The 24,332-nt window shown below is 45.4% G+C and overlaps 1 protein-coding gene across 5 annotated transcripts in view; it reads right to left on the bottom strand.

Moving 5' to 3' along the window:
• Positions 1-3,261: 3,261 nt before the first annotated feature.
• LOC140731139 (probable G-protein coupled receptor 82) overlaps positions 3,262-24,332 on the bottom strand; it is a 161,621-nt gene continuing 140,550 nt past the window's right edge. For 2 of the 5 annotated variants that reach the window (XM_073052491.1, XM_073052492.1), the window contains 3 exons: positions 10,054-10,133; positions 9,832-9,939; positions 3,262-7,986 (listed from right to left, as the gene is read on the bottom strand). In XM_073052491.1, the coding sequence (XP_072908592.1) occupies positions 6,999-7,986; positions 9,832-9,854 (1,011 nt within the window). In that variant the 5' untranslated portion in view covers positions 9,855-9,939; positions 10,054-10,133 and the 3' untranslated portion in view covers positions 3,262-6,998. The remainder of the gene's footprint in view (positions 7,987-9,831; positions 9,940-10,053; positions 10,134-24,332) is intronic. The other 3 variants (XM_073052494.1, XM_073052493.1, XM_073052495.1) reach the window with 3 other exon arrangements.

Below are 24,332 nucleotides of genomic sequence, written 5' to 3' on the forward strand. Positions count from 1 at the left end.
CCCCATTTCAGAAAGTCCCCTGAGGTGTCTCAGCAAGTACCTGTGGCCCTTCAGAGTAAAATAAACCACTAGGGTGCACAAATATGGGGGATACAGACCATCACCCGTGTCCTTCGAAGGGTGCCAACCACAGACAGGCTTTTTGCACTGAGGTTGGCTGAGACTGCAACTGGAGGTCATGGATTAGGGGTGAAAGGTGAAATGTTTAAGGGGAATATCTTCATTCAGAGGGTGGTGAGTGTGTGGAACGAGCTGCCAGCACAAGTGGTGCATGTATATTCTATTGCTACATTTAAGAGAAGTTTGATGGGGGGGGGGGGGGGTATGGTCCAGGTGCGGGTCAATGAGACTAGGCAGAATAACAGTTCAGCACAAAGTAGATGGGCCAAAGGGCCTGTTTATTTGCTGGAGTATTCTATATCTCTTTGATTCTATCCCATTGACCTAGTCCATTGTCGCAGGAACTAAATTATTTATCATTTAGGGTGCTGAGCAGCAAACAGAAATATTCCGTGGATTTTTGGTTGCTCCCTCTCAGGAACAGTGCGGTGCTTTGGAGAGGGTGCAGAAGAGGTTCACTGGGATGCTGCCTGGATTAGAGGATATCTGCTGTAAGGAGAGGGTGGATAAACCTAGGTTGTTTTCTCTGGAGTATCAGAAGCTGAAGAGACCTGACTGAGATTCGTAGTGTATGCAAGAGCTCGCGGCCCTGTTCCACTCCCCACAGCCCCCGAGAGCTGTGGCTTGGGCAGAGGTGGAGGGGGAGAAGGTACATGTAAAATGCTCAGTTCCCCCCCCCCCCTACAGAAGATGCCTGCAGATCCCTGGAATAGGGTGTTCACCTCATTATAGAAAGGATGTGGAGGCTTCAGAGAGGATGTAGTGGAGACTTGCCAGGAAGCTGTCAGGGTTAGAGAGCACGTCTTGAGGATAGGTTGAGGGAGTTGGGGCTTTTCCCGTTGCAGTGAAGGAGGATGAGAGGTGACTCGATAGAGGTGTACAAGATGATATGAGGCATGGATAGAGTGGATGGCCAGCGAGTTTTTAACAGGACGGAAATGGCTAATGAGAGGGGGCATAAGGCGATTTGGGTGATTGGAGGAAAGTATAGGGAAGCAGTCAGGGGCAGGTTTTTTTACACAGGCAGCGGTCAGAGCGTAGAACGCGGGTGTTGGTGGAGGGGGAGGGCGTAGAACGCGGGTGTTGGTAGAGGGGGAGGACGTGGAACGCGGGTATTGATGGAGGGGAGGGCGTGGAACGTGGGCGATGGTAGAAGTGATACATTAGGAATATTTAAGAGACTTTTAGGTACACGGAAGATAGAAAAATGGAGGGCTACGTGGGAGGGAAATGTTCGGGATTGATGGTGGAGTAGGTTAAAAGGTCAGCACGATATTGTGGGCCGAAGGGCCTGTACTGTGCTGTAGTGTTCAATGTTCTACATAACTCACAGAAAAACAACAAACATGTCTTGTGTTCAGTAAGGAGCTGCCCTTTCGACTCATTAGTCTCTAACTGCTCTAAAGATGAGATCAACAGTTGGTATGTGGTTAAACTGCAAGTGTGCTTACATGTTTTTATGATGGCTGATGCCTGCATATGACACCAGCCGTGCGATCAACGTTCAGTTACAGAAACAAGAAAGAGCTGGGTTTTGTTAGGCTGACAGTCAGGCAGCAGTTAGTAATCTGAGAAGTGATGACCTTCACCTCTGTGTTGTGTTTCAAACAGAGATCTAGAGATCAGAATCAGAGAATTAGAAACACAGGAGATTCTGCAGATGCTGGAAGTCCGGAGAACACGCACCAAACGCTGGAGGAACTCAGCAGGTCAGGCAGCATCCATGGAAATGAATAAACAGTCAATGTTTCAGGCCGAGACCCTTCATCAGGACTGGAATGGAAGGGAGAAGATGTCAGAATAAGAAAGTGGAGAGGAGAAGGAGGATAAACTAGACAGTGATGGGTGAAGCCAGGTGGGCAGAGGAGTGGGGGATAAAGTAAGAAGCTGGGAGGTGATAGGCGGAAAAGGTAAAGGTCTGGAGAAGAAGGAATCTGACAGGAGAGGGGAATGAATCATAGGAGAAAGGGAAAGAGGAGGGCCACCAGGAAAGGTGATAGGCAAGGAAGGAGGAACGGTAAGAGGCCAGAGTGGGGAACAGAAGTGGGTGAGTGAACAATTGTCAAACATCTCCCAGTGTGGTAGTGCCCACCCTGGGGAATAATGGAGAACCATCTCCCGGTGTGGTAGTGCCCACCCTGGGGAACAATGGAGAACCATCTCCCAGTGTGGTAGTGCCCACCCAGTCTTGAATCTGGTGTCCTCTGTGAACAGCAAGTTTATTTAAGGACACACGAGATGGCGGAAGTTGGAATCTGCGGTGAGAAACAGACTGCTGGATGAACTCAACGGCTTGTGCAGCATCTGTGGAGGGAAATGATCAGCAGACTTTTCAGGTTGAGACCATTCATCTGGATGGGAATTTTATTTAGTTGTTCAGTGGTTTCCCTCATTAAACACAAACAGAATTCCCTATGGACAGATGAATGAATAATGTGGTTCCGGTCTCTGATGTATGTATCTGGCCCTAGCAGGGCAGTCCACACACCCATGGATACACCTTTACCCCATGCCCCCTCTGGGGTTCAACTTCAAGGCAGTTGGAGACTAGTTTGCCAAAAGGGCAGCTCTTTACTGAAAACAAAGCATGTTTGTTGTTTTTCTGTGAATTATGTAGAACAAGAACACTACAGCACACCTGACTTCAAATTGTGGAGAATAAAAGGCCCTTCAGCCCACATTATTGTATCAATCTTTTAACCAACTCTTACATCAATCTAACCCTTCCCTCTCACGAAGCCATCTATTTCTCTATCATCCCTGTGCCTGTCTAAGAGTCTCTTAATGTATCTGACTCTACAACTACCCCTTCCATACACCCAGCGTTCTGTGAGAAAACGTACCTCTGACATCCCCTCTATACTTTCCTCCAATCACCTTAAAATTAATCCCCTCATATTAGCCATTACCATCCCAAGAAAAATCTCTGGCTGTCCATTTGATCTATGCGTCTTATCATTCTGTACACCTCTATCCAGCCACCTCTCATCCTCCTTCACTCCAAAAGCCCCATCTCACTCAACCTATCCTCATAAGACATGCAATACATCTTGAAGGATGCCTCACTAAATATACATCTAGCCTGATACGGTCCCACATTCAAATTGTGGAGAATAAACATGTGACACTAGTCTGCATGACTTTGGCTTTGATCTAAAAACATTTATTGAAAGAAAAAATAAGGACTTAGCAGGACATCAACACAGAGATTCCATACAATTATAGCTCTTAGCTTATATATATTTCCACAACAGTCAAAAGACAGAGGGAGGTGATGGACAGGTGAGGAGAAGAGGTGAGGGGGGTATCAGAGGGAGGTGAGGAGAAGGGTGAGAGGGGTATCAGGGGAGGTGAGGGGAAGGGTGAGAGGGGTATTGGGGAGGTGAGGAGAAGGGTGAGAGGGGTATCAGGGGGAGGTGAGGAGAAGGGTGAGAGGGGTATCAGGGGAGGTGAGGAGGTGAGGGGTATCAGAGGGAGATGAGGAGAAGGGTGAGAGGGGTATCAGAGGGGGTGAGAAGAGTGAGAGGGGTATCAGAGGGTGAGAGGAGTATCAGAAGGGAGGTGAGGGGAAGGGTGAGAGGGGTATCAGAGGGAGGTGAGGAGAAGGGCGAGAGGGTATCAGGGGAGGTGAGGGGAAGGGTGAGGGTATCAGGGGGAGGAGGTGAGAGGGGTATCAGGGGGTGAGAAGGGTGAGAGGGGTATCAGAGGGGGGTGAGAGGGGTAACAGAGGCAGGTGAGAAGGGTGAGGGGGTATCAGAGGGTGAGGAGAAGGGTGAAAGGGGTATCAGAGGGAGGTGAGGAGAAGGGCGAGAGGGTATCAGGGGAGGTGAGGGGAAGGGTGAGGGTATCAGGGGAGGAGGTGAGAGGGGTATCAGGGGAGGTGAGAAGGATGAGAGGGGTATCAGAGGGGGGTGAGAGGGGTATCAGAGGCAGGTGAGGAGAAGGGTGAGGGGGTATCAGAGAGAGGTGAGGGGAAGGTGACAGGGGTATCAGGGTGAGGAGAAGGGTGAGAGGGGTATCAGAGGGAGGTGAGGAGAAAGGTGAGAGGGGGAGAGGAGAAGGGTGAGAGGGGTATCATGGGGAGGTGAGAAGGGTGAGAGGGGTATCAGAGGGGGGTGAGAGGGGTATCAGAGGCAGGTGAGGAGAAGGGTGACAGGGGTATCATGGGGAGGTGAGAAGGGTGAGAGGGATATCAGAGGCAGGTGAGGAGAAGGGTGAGAGGGGAAACAGAATGGGAAAGGGAAAATGAAATTCACTCTCAGTAAGGTCTCAGAAATAGCAATCAGATGCTGACCTGATTATAAACACAGGAAGTTAATGAGCACACACAAAATGCTGGAGAAACTCAGCAGGTCAGGCAGCATCTACGGAGAGAAGTGAACAGTCGACGTTTCGAGCCGAGACCCTTCGTCAGGACTTGTGTTTGTGAAACAGGGGCAGCATCAGTAATGTCCTGAACCTTAACATGCCAACATGGATGCTTGTGTTTTTCATATCAACACTCTTGCAGCTCAGCTCCCAGGGTGCGATTTTAGTGAGGCAGAATTGTGTGGGTATGCGGAAGACTTTTCTGCAATGAAAGTTATTGTGTTTACTTAACTCTTTAAACTTTAGGTAGATATCACTGTACAGGTCCTCTGTAACTCAGCTGTAGACAGTCCAAAGCCTGGCTTCGAAAGGAGAAGTGTTGACCCCGTCCCATAAATACCCAGAGCTACAGAAGCTCCACAGACCTCATCCCTGTGGCTTTGAGATGGAGTGCACCTGGGGAAAACATGAATGACTGGCCCAGGACAGAGGACTCTGATGAGTTACTGTCGAAGGCCTAGGCCCAGTGGGGGTGCTGGGACTAAGAAGAAGTACAGAATGGTTCCATGGCGCATTTCACTGTCTGTTTCAATGTACACGTGATAAAGCAATTTGAATCTTGAAGCAGCACATCATTGGGTGTGGGAGGGAGGTGAGTGAACCCCTGGGGAAAGCTCACACAGTTACAGGGGTACTAATCTTTCTGTTGAAATCTTATTGAAGGGTTGTCTATCAATAAAGTTCCCGTAAGCTTGCCTCCTTGGTCTGCCCATCATCCTGTTAATGTTGCGGACAGCTTTTCTCAATTTCCTCTCAGAGGGCTTTTTTCCTGTTTACCTTTTTGGGCCACGGCTGGTCAGCTGGGATCTAATCACAGGGCAATAAACCTACCTGGTACACCTTCGGGCTACGGGAGGGAACCTCAGCGCCCGGGGAAAACCTGTGCAGAGTGCAGAGACCCCTCACAGACGGCGACAGATTTGAAATATGAACTCCACCCCAACCTGTAATCATGTCGCGCTACCGTGGTGAGTTAGAAGATGAAATGCCTGAAATGGTTTTCAGGCATTAGAGGGAAGTGAAAGTTTTGAGAGAGATTGTGGTTGGTAAGAAACTCCAGGGAAGAGGAAGAAATTCTTTGAATTCACGGGGTTTATAAGTATTTGAATGTGGACTCAGGAAAGGGAAGTCGAGGGAAGACATGTCAGTCCTCGTGGAGGCATGAATAGAGGAAAGGGTGGGCACTTTCAAGTGCTTGGGTGTGAACATCTCTGAAGACCTATTCTGGGCCTAACGTAATAACCACAAAATCAGAAATTTCATGTCATATGTCAGTGACAATAAACCTGATTACAATTTTTAAGTTCAGAGAGACTTCTACACATACTAAATGAGGGAATCTGGAACTCACATATACTGTGTCAAGGGTTAAATCTGAGATTGATTGACTGATTGATTGATTGATTGATTTAGAGGTACAGCACAGAATAGGCCCTCTGGCCCTTTGAGCCATGCTGTCCAACAATTCCTGATTTAACGTTAGCCTAATCATGGAATAATCTACAATGATGAATTAACTTACAAACCGGTATGTGTTTGGAGTGTGAGATGAAACCAAAGCACCCAGAGGAAACCAGGTGTTCACAGGAAGGAATGTACAACATGACTTACAGAGGATACTGGAATTGAACTCCAGACTCTGACGCCCAGAGCTGTAATGGCATCGTGCTAACCGCTACGCTACTGTGCCACTCCATGTGTAGACAGCTGGTCAGCTTTGGGGATTTGGGCAAAGCTGGCATAATGGGGGTCGGGTATGATCTCGAGGAGCAGTAGGAAGAGTCAGGATCAACCATCAATGCAATCATCTAATATAAAGTCCTGATCCCAGCTGATATTTTTGACAGACAAAGCGTGACCTCTTTTCCTGATTCTGAATCATTCATCCATCTAATTTCAGTCCCGGTTTTGGTAAAATGGAGGTTTGCTTGAGGGTGTGATGATATCATTGTTCCAGTGCCCATGCCAGTCACGGGATGCCCTCTGTTATTACAGACCTTCTGGCACAGTTTTGGCAAGGGTCAGGCTGATGAGCCTTGAGCTCCAGGAGCCCTGTGTTGTGCAGGACCCTAATGGACATTGGTAATGTGGAATCCTGCAAATCCAGTTCATTGCTTCGGTGAGGGAGCTGCATTGCCTCAGACCACTGAGTTGCCTGTTGCAGCCACTTTGGAGTCTGGCCTGGCTTAGCGAAAGCGAATGCTTTCCAGTATTCGCTTGATACTGCCCTCCTGTGCTCGCTCAGAGTCCGATGTTCGCTTAGTGCTGCCCTTCAGGGTTCGCTCGGTGGGAGAAGAAACTGGACCAGGACAACATCCACGCACCATCACAGGCCTTGCCACTCAGGGACTTGGGCTGGATTATTTTTTTGTGACTGTATGTTTTCTGTTGCCATAACCATATGTGCAGTGTGCTGTTGGTAGTGTGTTTTGCACCTTGGCCTGGACAAACGCTGTTTCCTTTGGCTATATTCATGTATGGTTGAATGATAATTAAACTTGAACTTGAACTTAACTGCTCCTTTCTCTGTTGCTCCCGCGCTTTACGAAGGATTTGGAGAGGAGGAAGTAGAGGATAGGGTCCAAGCAACTGCTGAGGGAGACAAGCCAGAGGGTGATGAGTTTGATGTGATGCGTCTGCAGCAGCCAAGCGCAGCCGCCGCTGTTTAACCGGTGGAGGCCAGTGACGATCTGGTAGACATGGTAGGGTAGGTGGCAAATCACAAAGCCCATCATGGCCCCAACGATGATGAGCTGCGCCCGGACGTGGATGAGCCGGCTACGCTGGCTGCCGCTCTTCCTCCTCATGCCGCACAGCTCCGCCGCGATGGAGGCGTACGAGAAGGCGAACATGGCCAGCAGCACCAGGAAGATCACCGCCACTGTCACGAAGGCGTTAGCCGACACCCTCTTGCCGTACTGCAGCTGGATGTTGTAGCAGACAGCGCCGGCCACCAGCCTCACTTCCCTGAAGAAGTAGTTGAGGTTGAGTAAAACGATGGGGATGATGGTTAGGGTCCAGGTGAGGGCACAGGCGCACTGGGCGAAGCCGGTGTCGTAGAACTTGTTGAGGCGTCTGCTATTGGGCTTGACGATCATGGCGTAGCGGCTGACGCTGATGAAGGCGAGGAACATGGTGCTACAGCTGACCGTGTAGTAGAAGCTGGAGTTGATGACCACCATGGTGATGGCACAGATGGGCGAGCTCTCTTGCCAGCCATCACCCCCCAGGAGCAGTGCCACACGGAACGGGAGGCTCAGACAGCTGAGTAGGTCGGCAGCTGCCAGGTTAATCAGGTACACCAGGATTCCGTGCTTTCGGTATTGCCTCAGGAACACCCAGAGTGCCATGAAGTTAGCAGGCAGCCCGACGAGAATGATGGTGGCGTACAGCACCGGGAGAATGATCTTCTCCAGCCGGCCAGCGGTCAGGTTACAGCCCTCCCCGTCTGTCCCATTCAGCGTCCAGGCTGGCAGCGTGCTCCTTGCTGCCATCGAGCTGGAAGGGAATGGCAGAGGGGTTAAAACATCACCTTGTGCCTGTAGAGGACACACAAAACCCATCCAATGTATGAGAGATTCAAGGGCCCAGTGAGGACAGGGCAGTTGGAGAGAGGGGTGAGGGAGTTGCAGAGGGGGAGCAGGGGAATTGGGGAGGAGGTCGGGTATCTAAGTACAAGATGGGAGAAGTGTTTGCCCTTCCGAACTGATTGCATCACAGCCTGGTACGGAAACACCGATGCCCAGGAACGGAAAGATCTACAGAGAGTGCTGGATACAGCCCAGTTCCTCACGAGCAAAGCCCTCCCCGCCATTGATCACATCTACAAGGAACACTGTCACAGGAATCCATCATGAAAGACCCCCACCAACCAGGCCATGCCCTCTTCTCGCTACCATCATTAGGTAGGAAGTACAGGAGCCTTGGGTCCCACACCGCCAGTTGTCCTGCAACCAGCATGGATAACTTCACTCATCTCAACCCTGAACCTACAGACTCACTCTCAAGGACTTTTTACAACTCATGTTCTCAATATTATTTGTATTTTCTCAGTTTGTCATCTTTTGCACTTTGCCCATTTGTCAGTGTTTGTCTGTTTATCTATAGTTTTACCATGAGATTCAGGAGCAGAATTAGGCCATTTGGCCCCTCAAGTCTACTTTGCCATTTCATCATAGCTGATCAGATTTTCCTTTCAGCCCCAATCTCCTGCCTTCTCCTCATATCCCTTCATGCCCTGACCAATCAAGAGTCTATCAACCTCTGCCTTAAATATACATAAAGCCTCCACAGCTGCCTGTGGCAATGAATTCCACAGATCCACCACTCTCTGGCTAAAGAAACTCCTCCTCTCCACTCTAAAAAAAATCATAAAAGTCTATTGTATTTCTTTCTTCCTGTGAATGCCTACAAGGAAATGAATCTCAAGATAGTATACGGTTAAAAAAAGACTTACTTTGATAATAAATTTACTGTGAACTTTGATGTAGTGGGCTTGAAAGCTGACACATCCTAAAGACCCAGAACGTTGCTAGAGGTGGTTTCTGAGAGAGTGGACAACCTGATTATCACTTCCTGGGATTCTGTATAGTGTGGAATGGTTCCTGTAGAATGGAGTATAACCAGTGTGAACCCCACTCTGCTGGAGTCCTTAGAGGCAGAGGTTAGTGGGAGAGATAAAGGGGAACAGGTGTCTGTGGTGTATCTTTATTTCCAGGAGATCTCACGCAGGAGACTGGGTAACAAAGTGAGAGTATCTGAAAGCACGTGTAATAGACTGAGGTGGGCTGAGAACCGATTGTTATTCAGAAAGCAAAGGCCATGTTGGACCGGATCCCTCTAGGGTCGGTACCACATGACACGTGAGGAGGGAGGAGTTGGATAGGAGAAGAGAGTGGATCTTGGGAGAAAGGAAAGGATGAGGGGCACCAGAGGGAGGTGATGGGCAGGTGAGGAGGAGAAAAAGGAGTCAAGGGAAGCCAGAATTGCAAATGGTGAAAGGGAGGCGCAGGTGAAGAATTAGTAGAAGTCAGAGAAATCTTTAGCCCTTTACCTCTTCCAACTATCACCTCCCAGTTTCTTACTCCCCCAGCCATCTTCCCCCCTCACCTGGTGTCACCTATTGCCTGACAACTTGTATACCTCCCTCTCCACCCTGGTCTCTTCTGGCTTCTGCCCCTTCCTGTCCAGTCCTGATGAAGGGTCTCGGCCTGAAACATCAACTGTTTACTCCCCTCTGTGGATGCTGCCTGACCTGCTGAGCTCCTCCAGCAGTCTGTGAGTGACTACAGGTGCATCATTAAACCACACCCGGAGAATTGTGAATAACTGTGCTCTCCTTACCCAAGAGAGGATGAACTTGCCATGGAGCGAGTGCCAGCGGTTCACCAAACTGGTTGTAGGGACGGTGGGTTTGCCGTACAGCCAGTGAGTCAACTGGCTCTGGATTCTCTAGAGTATAAAAAGAAGGGAGATGGCATCAGAATTGACAAAGTCCATCCAGGTTTGTCAGGCTGGGGTCAGAAGGTGTTTCCCTGACTGAGGAGTGCAGGATCAGGAACTGACCTGAGAACTGAGATGTGGAGGAATTTCTTCACCCAGGATGTCTGGAATTTTCTCTGCCCACGCTCTCAGTCTTTGTGTTCCTACAAAACACAGGTTGATAAGTCTATAGCCATTAAATAATAAGACTTAGGAGCAGAATTAGGCTATTCAGCCCATCGAGTTGGCTCCTTCATTCCATCATGGCTGATTTATTATCCCTCTCAACCCCATTCTCCTGACTTTTCCCTAACCTTTTACACTCTGACTCATCAAGAACCTATCAAACCCCATTTACGTATACCTAATGACTTGGCCTCTGTGGTAATGAATTCCACAGATTTGCCACTCTCTGGCTAATGAAATTCCTTCTCATCTCTGTTCTAAAAGGAGATTCTTCTATCCTGAAGCTCTGCCCACTGGCCCTAGACACCCCCACGATAGGAAACATTCTCTCCACATCTGCTCTATGTAGGCCTTTCAATATTCAACAGGTTTCACTTAGAACCCCCCCCCCCCCCTTCATTCTTCTAAGCTCCAGCGAGCACAGGCTGGAGGAGATGGGGATAACGCTGGCTGTGGTACAAGGTCAGCCACAGTGGAATAGACACAAGGAGCTGTGATTACCTCCTGCTTCTGCTTCTTACAAAACATTGCTGATTTTTGGGGCAGCACGATAGCATAGAAGTTAGTGTAACACTTTGTAGCACCAGTGATCAGGGTTCAATTCCCACCGCTGCCTGTAAAGAGCTTCTACACTCTCCCCGTGACCATATGGATTTCTTTCAGGTTCTCCAGCTTCCCCCCACATTCCGGGTTTGGGTTATTGAGTTGGGGGCGTGCTATGTGGGCGCTGGAAGCATTGCGACACGTGCGAGCTGTCCCGGGCACTCTGTTGGTGGTTGATGCAAACAAAGCATTTCACCGATGTTTCAATGTACACGGAAATGTAAACAAATCTTACCTAATCACTGAGCAATAGGCAGCTGAAAGTGGAAGGTGAGACAACCAGCAACAGCAAACAATCCCGTCCGCAGCAGAGCTGCCCTCAGAGGGGCAAAGGACAATTCAACATTCAGTGTGAGGTAAATGAGATGCCAACAGAGGGAACACGGGGCACTGATATAAAGCATTTGTCAGACCACACTGAGTATTGTGAGCAGTTTCCCCTTGTGACCCCTTATCTAAGAAAAAAATGTGCTGGCATTGGAGAGGGTACAGAGGAGGTTCACAGAATGATCCTGGGAATGAAAGGGTTAATGCACGATGGCTCTGGGCCTGTACTCACTGGAGTTTAGTAGAATAGGGTGGAGGGTGATATCATTGAAACCTATCAAATATTGAAAGGCCTGGACAGAGTGAATGTGGAGAGGATGTTTCCTATTGTGGGGGAGTCTAGGATCAGAGACACAGCCTCAGAATAGAAGGGTGTCGGTTTCCGGTGACGTCATCATCAAGAATGGCAGTTTAAGTCACTAGCTCCTCCGGAAAAACGCGTATTAAGCCCCATTAACCCGTCAAATATAATATTTTTCGAAAAATATTTGAACTGAAAAGAGGGGCAAGAATGGGGAGAAGAAATGGGAATAAAAAAAAGCGACACTGCGGAGCCTGCGTCCGAGAGGAGTGCAGCGACCGGCTCTCCGACCCGACCGCGTGCGAGCGAGGCGGCTGCTGGGCCTCATTCAGGCGAAGCGGCGAATGTCTTCGAAATCCTGAAAGAAATAATGGAGGTCCAGAAAGAAATAAAGCAGCAGCTCCAGGATATTAAGGCAGAGCTCGCCAGCATTAATCAAAAAATAGCGGTGGCAGAGACTTGCATTGAGAAGGTAGAAGATCGCGTTCAAAATGTGGAATGGATACTGAGCAAGACAATAAAAATAATACATCACCAAGAAGGTAAACTGTTTGACCTGGAGGGAAGATCACGGCGGAAAAATATCAGAATCTACAACGTTCCCGAAGGAGCGGAGGGCTCGTCTATGACGGAGTTTGTCGGAAAGTTACTGTGGGACGTGCTGGATCTTCCCCCGGCTATGGAGCTGGAAGTTGAAAGAGCGCACCACGCGTTAGTCCCAAAACCTATCCAGGATAGAAAGCCATGCTCAATTATAATTAAATTCCTTCGATACAGCACCAAGGCGGAGATTCTACGAAGGGCCTGGGGTAAGAAGAGAGTGTTTTTAGAGGATAATTTAATATATTTCGACCAAGACTACCCCCCGCGGTCCTCCAGAAATGCAAAGAATACTCCAAAGTAAAGCGAGTATTAAAGCAAAATAAGATTAGATTTCAAACTCCGTACCCTACTAAACTTCGAGTGTTTTATGACAACGGGACGCAGTTGTACCAGACAGTGGAAGAGGCGACTACTGACATGAAGGCCAGAGGGTTGTCCGTCAGCATGACCAAAACGAAAGAAAGCCTGGCTGAGGAATTGTCTCACTCTGCTTGGGAAATAGTGCGAGAAACGAGAAGGCAGGAGATGGGAGGAAGCCGAGAGAAACGTATCAGGAAGAGACCAGGAGTTTCCCAAAGACAGTCCTCACCCCATTCAGAAGAGCCATAAGGTTTGGCTAACTTTAAAAATGTTGAGAAGCTAAACAGAAGCAAAAGTACACGGTGATATACCTATCTCGAGAAATACTTATTATAATGTGGATTTTATATTACTTAGTTGTTATTCTTTATTCGCTCACTTACTCCTTTTTCCCCAGCAAAATGAGAATATATATATATATATATATATATATATATATATGTGCATATATGTGTATGTGTGTAATGTGTGTGTGTATATATATACACATACACACACACACACACACACATATATATATATATATATATATATCTTTTCTGTGTAATGGATTTGTTCACTGACTTTTATGAATACTGCAATGGGGGCCCTCAACTCACAAATAGGAGGGGTTATCCCCCACAGCTAGACATTTTCTCTAGCTCAACGCAGGGTCATTTACTAGAGACCTCAGCCTTGGAATCACACGTTCGTTGCCATTTTTGTTATCATTCGAGTTTCTTGGTTCTTATTTGTTCAGGGAGTAGATCGATTAAGTTTTATTCTAATTTCAATGATACATTGACAGATAAATACAGATGGCTAAGGACAAGGTAAAATTCATTTCTTTTAATGTAAATGAGCTATTAAATCCAATCAAACGTAAGAGAATTTTATCCAAAATTTAAAAAGAACAAGCCCATGCAGTATATTTACAGGAAACTCATTTCAGTGATAATGAGCATAAAAAACTAAAGAGAATGGGCTTCACTAATCTGTTTTTCTCCTCATATAAATCAGGACTTAGGAGAGGAGTTGCTATTCTTATCTCAAGTAAGCTAAATTTTGAAAAAATATTCAAAATGGGAGATAAAGAAGGCAGATATATTCTGGTAAGGGGGAATATAGATGGCAATTCAGTTACTCTATTGAATATATATGCACCCCCGGGAAGTGATATTGGTTTCTTTCAGAAAATTACTGATATTACTGTAATGGAAACAGAAGGTCTCCTGATATGTGGGGGAGACTTAGATTTACAATTGCAACCAAATTAGACTCTTCCAATAGAAAAACCTATGAAACAAAATCTTTACATAAGAAAGTTAATACACTCTTTGAGGATGTTGGTTTAATTGATATATGGAGGGACCGTTTCCCTGACAAGAGGGATTACACTCATTATTCTGCTCCACATTCTGTATATACAAGAATAGACTATTTCATAACATTTGGAAAAGACAAAGACAAAATAAATACCTGTGGAATTGGGACAATAGCTGTAAGTGACCATGCACCTATATATTTATCTGTTGATTTTGACCTACAACCAAAGAATACTATTTGGAAACTAAATTCAAGTCTACTCAATGATCCGTACTTTAAGGAACAGATTAAAAAAGAAATTGGTCTCTACTTAGAATTTAATGATAATGGAGAGGTTTCACCTCCCATTTTATGGGATACTCTGAAGGCGGTCTTCAGAGGGAAAATTATAGTGATATCTTCATATAAGAAAAAAATAAGGAATAAAACATTAGAGGAATTACAAAATAGGCTGAAGGAACTAGAGAAAAAACACAAATTGAATTTGGCACAGGATACATCAGAGGAAATTAAAAGAATTAGGCATGATATAAATAATTAGGCTACGCAAGAAATCAGGAAAAACTTAATGTTTCTGAAACAGAGACATTATGAAAGTGGATTGAAATCTATGAAAATACTGGCATGGAAACTGAAAAAAAAAGCAGAAAATACAATTCATAGAATTAGGGACCCAAGAACGAAAATGATAAAAAAATAAGCTAAGTGAAATTCAAGAAGCTTTTGAAGTGTTTTACAAAACGCTATATTTCAAAGTTCCAGGAGGAAGCATAACCCAAACTGACACCTTCTTGAATTCTCTAGAGTTACCCACTTTAAGTGAAGAACAAAATAGAAGGATGACTGCTGACATAACTGAAGTTGAATTAAAAGCTGCAATTAGTAGGCTTAAATTAAGCAAGTCACCAGGATCAGATAGGTATACGGCAGAGTGGTACAAAGAATTTAAAAATGAGTTAATTCCTGTTTTACTCCCCACACTGAACTGGGCTCTAAAAAAGGCAGAAATGCCACCCAGTTGGAAGGAAGCAATAATCTCAGCTATACCAAAAGAAGGTAAGGATAAAACGGAATGCGGGTAATTTAGACCAATATCCGTTCTTGGACACTGAAAAAGCATTTGATTCAGTTAATTGGAATTTTCTTTACAGAGTTTTACATAGATTTGGTTTCCAAGACACAATTATTAACACTATACAGACACTATATGACAATCCTACTGCTAGGATTAAAATCAATGGATATTTATCAAATAGTCTTACCCTAGAAAGGGGCATAAGACAGGGTTGTGCATGGTTACCACTACTCTTCGCGTTATATCTGGAACCATTAGCTCAATACATCAGACAAAATGAAGAAATCAGGGGAATTACTATTAAAGGGACAGAGCATAAATTGGCTTGTTATGCGGATGACATTTTGATCTATCTAGGGCAACCAACATACTCTTTACCTAAATTGATGCAATCCTTTGAACAATATGGTCAATTATCAGGATACAAGATCAACATAGATAAAACCCAATTACTTTCATATTATTATAGCTCACCAAGAGAAATTGAAAGTCGATACCCCTGGGCATGGCACACAGAGTCTTTCAAATATTTGGGCATCATTATGCCAAAAGATTTGGCAAAATTATCAGAATGTAATTATCAGCCTCTATATAAAAAATTAAGGAAGATGTGGCAAGATGGAGCCTGATTCCTTTTTTCAGTCTCAGTTCAAGGATTGAGTCTATCAAAATGAATATACTGCCCAGACTGTTATATCTCTTTCAGACCCTACCAATAGAAATTAATCAAAATCAATTCAATGAATGGAACAAGATGCTATCAAGTTATATCTGACAGGGTAAAAGGCCTAGAGTTCGTCTCAAAACTTTGCAGTTAGCAAAGGAAAAGGGGGGATGGGACCTGCCTTCTCTTAGAGATTATTATTTTGCAGCACAGTTGAGAGCTGTGATATGTTGGTGTAACCCATCATATGACGCTCAATAGAAAAACATTGAGGAGCGGGTACTTCCCATCCCCATACAAGCAATTTTGGCTGATAACAACCTGCAAAGGTACATAAATACTATTGATAACCCATGGGTGAAATGGACTCTTAAAATATGGAAAACTACTAAAAAAGAATATAATCTAGAGATATTGCAATTCTTAAATGGTGTGCATATGACTCTGATTTTACACCAAATAAATTGGATGCTAGATTTAAGGACTGGACAGCTAAAGGAATAACAGTTCTTTGCAACATAATGAAAGAAGGAACACTGTTCAGTTTTGAAATGCTTAAAGAGAAACACTTACTAGAAAAACAAGATTTTTATTGGTATCTACAGATGCGACAATATGTTAATTAGACGCTTAAAAATGTAACCAAGGCAAATACATGCTTGATAATGCTCTTTAGAAAAGCATATAATTCAGATAATGGTAGTAGAATCATTTCAAGCATGTATAAGGGGTTGTCAAATCTTAAAACACATTCGACTTCATACATTAAAACAAAATGGGAGAAGGAAGGAGGGATAATTATATCTGAGGAAGAATGGACAACAATATGGAGATATCAATGGAAGTGTACCAATTCACAGAAATTGAGGGAGTTTGGATGGAAAAACTTGATAAGATATTTTATTACACCCTCTCAGAAATCCCATTATGATGGTAACCTCCCTGTTTGCTGGAGAAATTGTGGAAATCAAAATGCAAATCATCATCATATTTTTTGGGACTGCCCAGTTATCAAAAACTATTGGAGGGGGATACACAATGCCCTACAAGACATCTTTAAATGTGAAATACCCTTGGAGAGTAAGACCAAATATTTTGGATATATACTTCAAGAATGGTCGAAAAGAGATAAATATTTAATGAATATACTGTTGGTGGCTGGTAAGAAGACTCTTACTAGGAAATGGTTATCACAGGGGAGCCCAACTTTAAATACATGGATGGAAATTACAATGGACATTTACAAAATGGAGAAGATAACAGTATCTGTTAACCATAATCTGGAACAATTTGATTCATACTGGGGAAAATGGATTAACTACATAATGCCTTATAGGCCTGATTTTATTCTCACAAATCAATGAATCTGTTGTAAAAAAAAAGATCACTCCCTACTTGTACATAGTTCTTTCCTTTTGCTTGTTTTTTTCCCCACTCTTTTCTATAAGCGAATACCTCAGATAAATACTATGTGGAGATTTTGTGATATATATGATTATATGATATATATGTACAATGTCTGGAATACATCTTATGGAAATGTTTGTTTGATGAACTTCAATAAAAAAATAAATTACAAAAAAAAGGTTGTCCTTTTAAAAGAGAGATGAGGAGGAATTTGGGCCAGAAGGTGGTGACTCAGTGGAATTCATTGCCACAGTTGGCTGAGGAGACCAATTCATTAAGTACATTTAAAGTGGAGGTTAATAGGTTCTTGATTAATCAGGGTGTCAAAGGTTGGAGGGAGAAGGCAGGGGGATGGGGTTGAGAGGGGTATTAAATCAGCCATGATGGAATGGCAGAGTGGACTCGATGGTCAAATGGCCTCATTCTGCTCCTATATTCCTTCAGAGTGCAGGAACTGAGAGTGGGTCTCTGATCAATGCCATACAGAGACCATTGGTGTGGTCTGATCAGAGAGGGTGCAGGATGTGTAAGGGCTGTAGTCATGATGTTACTGAACCAGACAGGTGCTCAGTGACCCACCGTGGACCTCTACTGCAGGTTCACAACCCTCCATGCATTTTTTCATTACCAGGGATTTTAAATTCCTCACAATAAGTTGGTGGTTTGGTTGAATTCATGACTCCAGACCTTGTGATCTCACAGTCTAACCACCACTCTATCGTAGCAGCAGCCTTCTTCAGCAAGGTCACTTAAAGTATAACCACTTTCTTCAAGCATGCATTACTGGAAACGCTCAGTAAGTGTCTGACACAGGAACAAAATACCACCAGTGCCAGGAATGTGGAATAAAAACAGAACTGCAACAAATCACAAACACAAGAGATTCTGCAGACGCTGGACATCCAGAGCAACACACGCAATGCTGGAGGAATTCAGCAGGCCAGGCAGCACCTGTGGAGAGGAATAAACAGTCACCCATTTCGGGCCAAGACCCTTCACTAAAGTTGGGGAAATAGTGTGTGGGCACAATTCGGATGGAAGTTTACCAGAATGGAGGCCATCTCTCTACGTCTCGCCATGGACCTGTTGTTGGGGAGTTCCCATATTTTGTCTTTCTATTTCACAAGCCAACCCTTTCCTCTATAAGTGATGATCCTTAACAAAAGATCATAAGACATAGGAGAAGAATCAGCCCATTGAGTCTGCTCCTCCATTCTATCATAGCTGAATGATTATCTCTCTCAACCCCATTTTCCTGCTTTCTCTCTGTAACCTTTGGCACCCTGACCAATCAATAACCTATCAATCTCCGCTTTAAGTATACTGAATAACTCGGCCTCCACAGCCATCTGTGACAATTAATTCCACACATGCATAAACCCCTGGCTAAAGAACTTCCTCCTCATCTCTATTCTAAATGAACGTCCTTCTGTTCTGAGACTATGCCCTCTGGTCCTAGGTTCCCATACTATAGGAAACATCCACTCCAGATCCACTCAATATTCAATAGATTTCAATGAGATTCCCCCTCATTCTTCTAAACTCCAGTGAGTACAGGCCCAGAGCTATAAAACACTCATCCTACTGTAAGCGTCATTGCAAAGATTTACATGAAGGTGGAAGACATTCAGAGCTGGAATCACCTCACTACTTCTTCAGCCCTTCCCCTCTTCCACCTATTGCCCACAGTTCCACCTATCCTGCTTCTCACTTCATCCCCATCCCTCACCTAGCCACCTTCCCCTCGCCTGGCCTCAGCTGTCATCTGCTAGCTTGCACACCTTCCCATCACACCACCTTCTTATTCTGGCTTCTTCCCCCTTCCTGATGAAGGGCGTTGGAACTGAAACGTCAACTTTTATTCCCCTCTGTAGATGCTGCCTGACCTGCAGAGTTCCTCCAGAAATCTCTGGATTTCTCGTGTCTGCAGAATCTCTTGTGTTTGAGATTAGGGTGGACTTGTTGCATGGGGAATAGCTTATGATATGGGGTGTATGGGGTGTACAGGGAGGTTTAGCCCTCTGGTGAAAGGGGCTTGTTGTGTCCAATATAGGGGAAGATCATTCAACATTGGTCTCCACCGGATACTCAGCTCTCACCTGTGGCTCCAAGTATTCAACAGCAACCACAACCCAGTACATCAGTTGGACATGCGGGGTAAACTGGGGAAGGTAGCCAGCAGGCCACATACCTCGATGAGATAGGGACAGGCCTGTCCTACCCTATGATGTCAGCACCAGCAGACAAAGGAAGTTCTGTAAATCTCCATGGAGAGCGAAGGGCATTATAAAGCACAAATGAAGTTCGGGTCATCCCCCGCAACCAAGGAAGTTGCCAGTTTTTACAAATACTCATACCACTGCATCCAGGCTTCCGAGGCAGAGGGAGTGGAATTGCCCCAATGCAAAGACTTTTCCACTTTACGAACGCTTCCATACAAGTTTTCTGTCATTGTCAGATATGTTTATATCAAAATAAACATATTTACAAGAATAAATCAGGAATACTCTTTCAGTCTTGAAATCACAGCCACTGTATTCGGTTGTGTTCTATTCCTTCAAACCAAAAGGCCTGTCAACCCCCCTCCCCGGGGAAATAAACGACTAAAATAATTGAGGAGCTTCCTCACACAAACTCATCCCTCCTTCTCAAGTAGTGGAAGAAACCAATACAGTGGTCCTGGCCAACAAAACCATAACAGACCCTTCCCAATGAACCCTATATTGAACCTACCCATGAACCCTATACTGACATTTCACCATGCACCTTAGCCTGATCCTTCAACCACGAACAAAATACTGAACATTCCCCATGAACCGTATACTGACGCTTGTCTATGAACCCCATACTGACCCTTACCCATGAACTCTATACTTATCCTTCCCTATGAACCCTATAATGACCTTTCCCCAAGAACCCTGTACAGACCCTTCCCCATGAACCCTATACTGATCCTTCCCCATGAACCCTATACTGATCCTTCCCCATGAACCCTATACTGACCAGTCCCAATAAACCCTATACTGACCATTCCCTAAGAACCCTATAGTGATCATTCCCCATGAACCCTATACTGATCGTTCCCCATGAACCCTATAAAGACATTTCACCATGAACCTTAGCCTGATCCTTCAACCATGAACAAAATACTGAACATTCCCCATGAACCGTATACTGACGCTTGTCTATGAACCCCATACTGACCCTTACCCATGAACACTATACTGGTTCTTCGCCATTAACCCTATACTGAACCTTCCCCATGAACCCTACAATGACCCTTACCCATGAACACTATACTGGTTCTTCCCCATGAACCCTATACTGATCCTTCCCCATGAACCCTATACTGACCAGTCCCAATGAACCCTATACTGACCATTCCCTAAGAACCCTATAGTGATCATTCCCCATGAACCCTATACTGATCGTTCCCCATGAACCCTATACTGACATTTCAACATGAACCTTAGCCTGATCCTTCAACCATGAACAAAATTACTGAACATTCCCCATGAACCGTATACTGACGCTTGTCTATGAACCCCATACTGACCCTTACCCATGAACACTATACTGGTTCTTCGCCATTAACCCTATACTGAACCTTCCCCATGAACCCTACAATGACCCTTCCCCAGGAACCCTATACTGACCCATCCCCATGAACCCTATACTGATCCTTCCCCATGAACCCTATACTGACCAGTCCCCATGAACCCTATACTGATCCTTCCCCATGAACCCTATACTGATCCTTCCCCATGAACCCTATACTGATCTGGCCCCATGAACCCTATACTGACCAGTCCCCATGAACCCTATACTGATCCTTCCCCATGAACCCTATACTGATCCGTCCCCATGAACCCTATACAGACGAGTCCCCATGAACCCTATACTGACCAGTCCCCATGAACCCTATACTGATCGTTCCCCATGAACCCTATACTGACATTTCACCAGGAACCTTAGCCTGATCCTTCAACCATGAACAAAATACTGAACATTCCCCATGAACCGTATACTGACGCTTGTCTATGAACCCCATACTGACCCTTACCCATGAACACTATACTGGTTCTTCGCCATTAACCCTATACTGAACCTTCCCCATGAACCCTACAATGACCCTTCCCCAGGAACCCTATACTGACCCATCCCCATGAACCCTATACTGATCCTTCCCCATGAACCCTATACTGACCAGTCCCCATGAACCCTATACTGATCCTTCCCCATGAACCCTATACTGATCCTTCCCCATGAACCCTATACTGATCTGGCCCCATGAACCCTATACTGACCAGTCCCCATGAACCCTATACTGATCCTTCCCCATGAACCCTATACTGATCCGTCCCCATGAACCCTATACAGACGAGTCCCCATGAACCCTATACTGACCAGTCCCCATGAACCCTATATTGAACCTACCCATTAACCCTATACTGACATTTCACCAGGAACCTTAGCCTGATCCTTCAACCACGAACAAAATACTGAACATTCCCCATGAACCGTATACTGACGCTTGTCTATGAACCCCATACTGACCCTTACCCATGAACACTATACTGGTTCTTCGCCATTAACCCTATACTGAACCTTCCCCATGAACTCTATACATATCCTTCCCTATGAACCCTATAATGACCTTTCCCCAAGAACCCTATACTGATCCTTCACCATGAACACTATAAATACCCTTCCCCATGAACCCTGTACAGACCCTTCCCCATGAAACCTATACTGACCCATCCCCATGAACCCTATACTGACCCTACCCCATGAACCCTATACTGATCTTTCAACATGAACCTTATAGTGACCATTAACCATGAACCCTATACTGACCCATCCCCATGAACCCTATACTAATCCTTCCCCATGAACCCTATACTGATCCTTCAACATAGATAGATAGATAGATAGATAGATAGATAGATAGATAGATAGATAGATTGATAGATAGATAGATACTTTATTCATCCCCATGGGGAAATTCAACTTTTATCCAATGTCCCATACACTTGTTGTAGCAAAACTAATTACATACAATACTTAACTCAGTAAAAAATATGATATGCATCTAAATCACTATCTCAAAAAGCATTAATAATAGCTTTTAAAAAGTTCTTAAGTCCTGGTGGTTGAATTGTAAAGCCTAATGGCATTGGGGAGTATTGACCTCTTCATCCTGTCTGAGGAGCACTGCATCGATAGTAACCTGTCGCTGAAACTGCATCTCTGTCTCTGGATGGTGCTATGTAGAGGATGTTCAGAGTTTTCCATAATTGACCGTAGCCTACTCAGCGCCCTTCGCTCAGCTACCGATGTTAAACTCTCCAGTACTTTGCCCACGACAGAGCCCGCCTTCCTTACCAGCTTATTAAGACGTGAGGCGTCCCTCTTCTTAATGCTTCCTCCCCAACACGCCACCACAAAGAAGAGGGCGCTCTCCACAACTGACCTATAGAACATCTTCAGCATCTCACTACAGACATTGAATGACGCCAACCTTCTAAGGAAGTACAGTCGACTCTGTGCCTTCCTGCACAAGGCATCTGTGTTGGCAGTCCAGTCTAGCTTCTCGTCTAACTGTACTCCCAGATACTTGTAGGTCTTAACCTGCTCCACACATTCTCCATTAATGATCACTGGCTCCATATGAACCTTATAGTGACCATTAACCATGAACCCTATACTGACCCAACCCCATGAACCCTATACTAATCCTTCCCCATGAACCCTAGACTGACCAGTATCCATGACCCCTATACTGACCCTTCCCCATGAACCCTAAACTGATCCTTCCCCATAACCCTATACTGATCCGTCCCCATGAACCCTATACTGACCAGTCCCCATGAACTCCATACTGACCATTCCCTATGAACTCTATACTGACCCATCCTCATGAACCCTATACTGATCCTTCCCCATGAAGCCTATACTGACCCTTCCTTATGAACCCTAAACTGACCCTTCTGCATGAACCCTATACTGACCCTTTCCCATGAACCCTATACTGACCAGTCCCCATGAACCCTATACTGACCCTTCCCCATGAACCCTATACTGACCCTTCCCCATGAACCCTATACTGACCCTTTCCCATGAACCCTATACTGACCAGTCCCCATGAACCCTATACTGACCCTTCTTCATGATACCTATACTGACCAATCCCCATGAACCCTATACTGACCCATCCCCATGAACCCTATACTGACCCTTCCCCAAGAACCCTATACTGACCCTTCCCCATGAACACCTATACTGACCCTTTCCCATGAACCCTATACTGACCAGTCCCCATGAACCCTATACTGACCCATCCCCATGAACCCTATACTGACCCTTCCCCATGAACCCTATACTGACCCTTCCCCATGAACCCTATACTGACCCTTCCCCATGAACCCTATACTGACCCTTTCCCATGAAAGCTATACTGACCAGTCCCCATGAACCCTATACTGACCCATCCCCATGAACCCTATACTGACCCTTCCCCATGAACCCTATACTGACCCTTCCCCATGAACCCTATACTGACCCTTTCCCATGAACCCTATACTGACCAGTCCCCATGAACTCATACTGACCCTTCCTCATGATAACTATACTGACCCATCCCCATGAACCCTATACTGACCCTTCCCCATGAACCCAATACTGATCCTTCCCCATGAACCCTATACTGACCAGTCCCCATGAACCCTATACTGACCCTTTCCCATGAACCATATACTGACCAGTCCCCATGAACCCTATACTGACCCTTCCTCATGATACCTATACTGACCCATCCCCATGAACCCTATACTGACCCTTCCCCATGAACCCTATACTGACCAGTCCCCATGAACCCTATACTGACCCTTCCCCATGAACACTATACTGACCCTTTCCCATGAACCCTATACTGACCCTTCTCTATGAACCCTAAACTGACCCTTCCCCATGATACCTATACTGACCCTTTCCCATGAACCCTATACTGATCCTTCCCCATGAACCCTATACTGATCCTTCCCAATGAACCCTATACTGACCCTTTCCAATGAACCCTATACTGATCCTTCCCCATGAACCCTATACTGACCCTTTCCCATGATACCTATACTGACCCATCCCCATGAACCCAATACTGATCCTTCCCCATGAACCCTATACTGACCCTTTCCCATGAACCATATACTGACCAGTCCCCATGAACCCTATACTGACCCTTCCTCATGATACCTATACTGACCCATCCCCATGAACCCTATACTGACCCTTCCCCATGAACCCTATACTGACCAGTCCCCATGAACCCTATACTGACCCTTCCCCATGAACACTATACTGACCCTTTCCCATGAACCCTATACTGACCCTTCCCTATGAACCCTAAACTGACCCTTCCCCATGATACCTATACTGACCCTTTCCCATGAACCCTATACTGACCCTTCCCCATGAACCCTATATTGATCCTTTCCCATGAACCCTATACTGACCCTTCCCAATGAACCCTATAC

The sequence above is a fragment of the Hemitrygon akajei genome, chromosome 7, assembly GCF_048418815.1.
Source record: "Hemitrygon akajei chromosome 7, sHemAka1.3, whole genome shotgun sequence".
In the NCBI taxonomy this organism is placed as follows: domain Eukaryota; kingdom Metazoa; phylum Chordata; class Chondrichthyes; order Myliobatiformes; family Dasyatidae; genus Hemitrygon; species Hemitrygon akajei.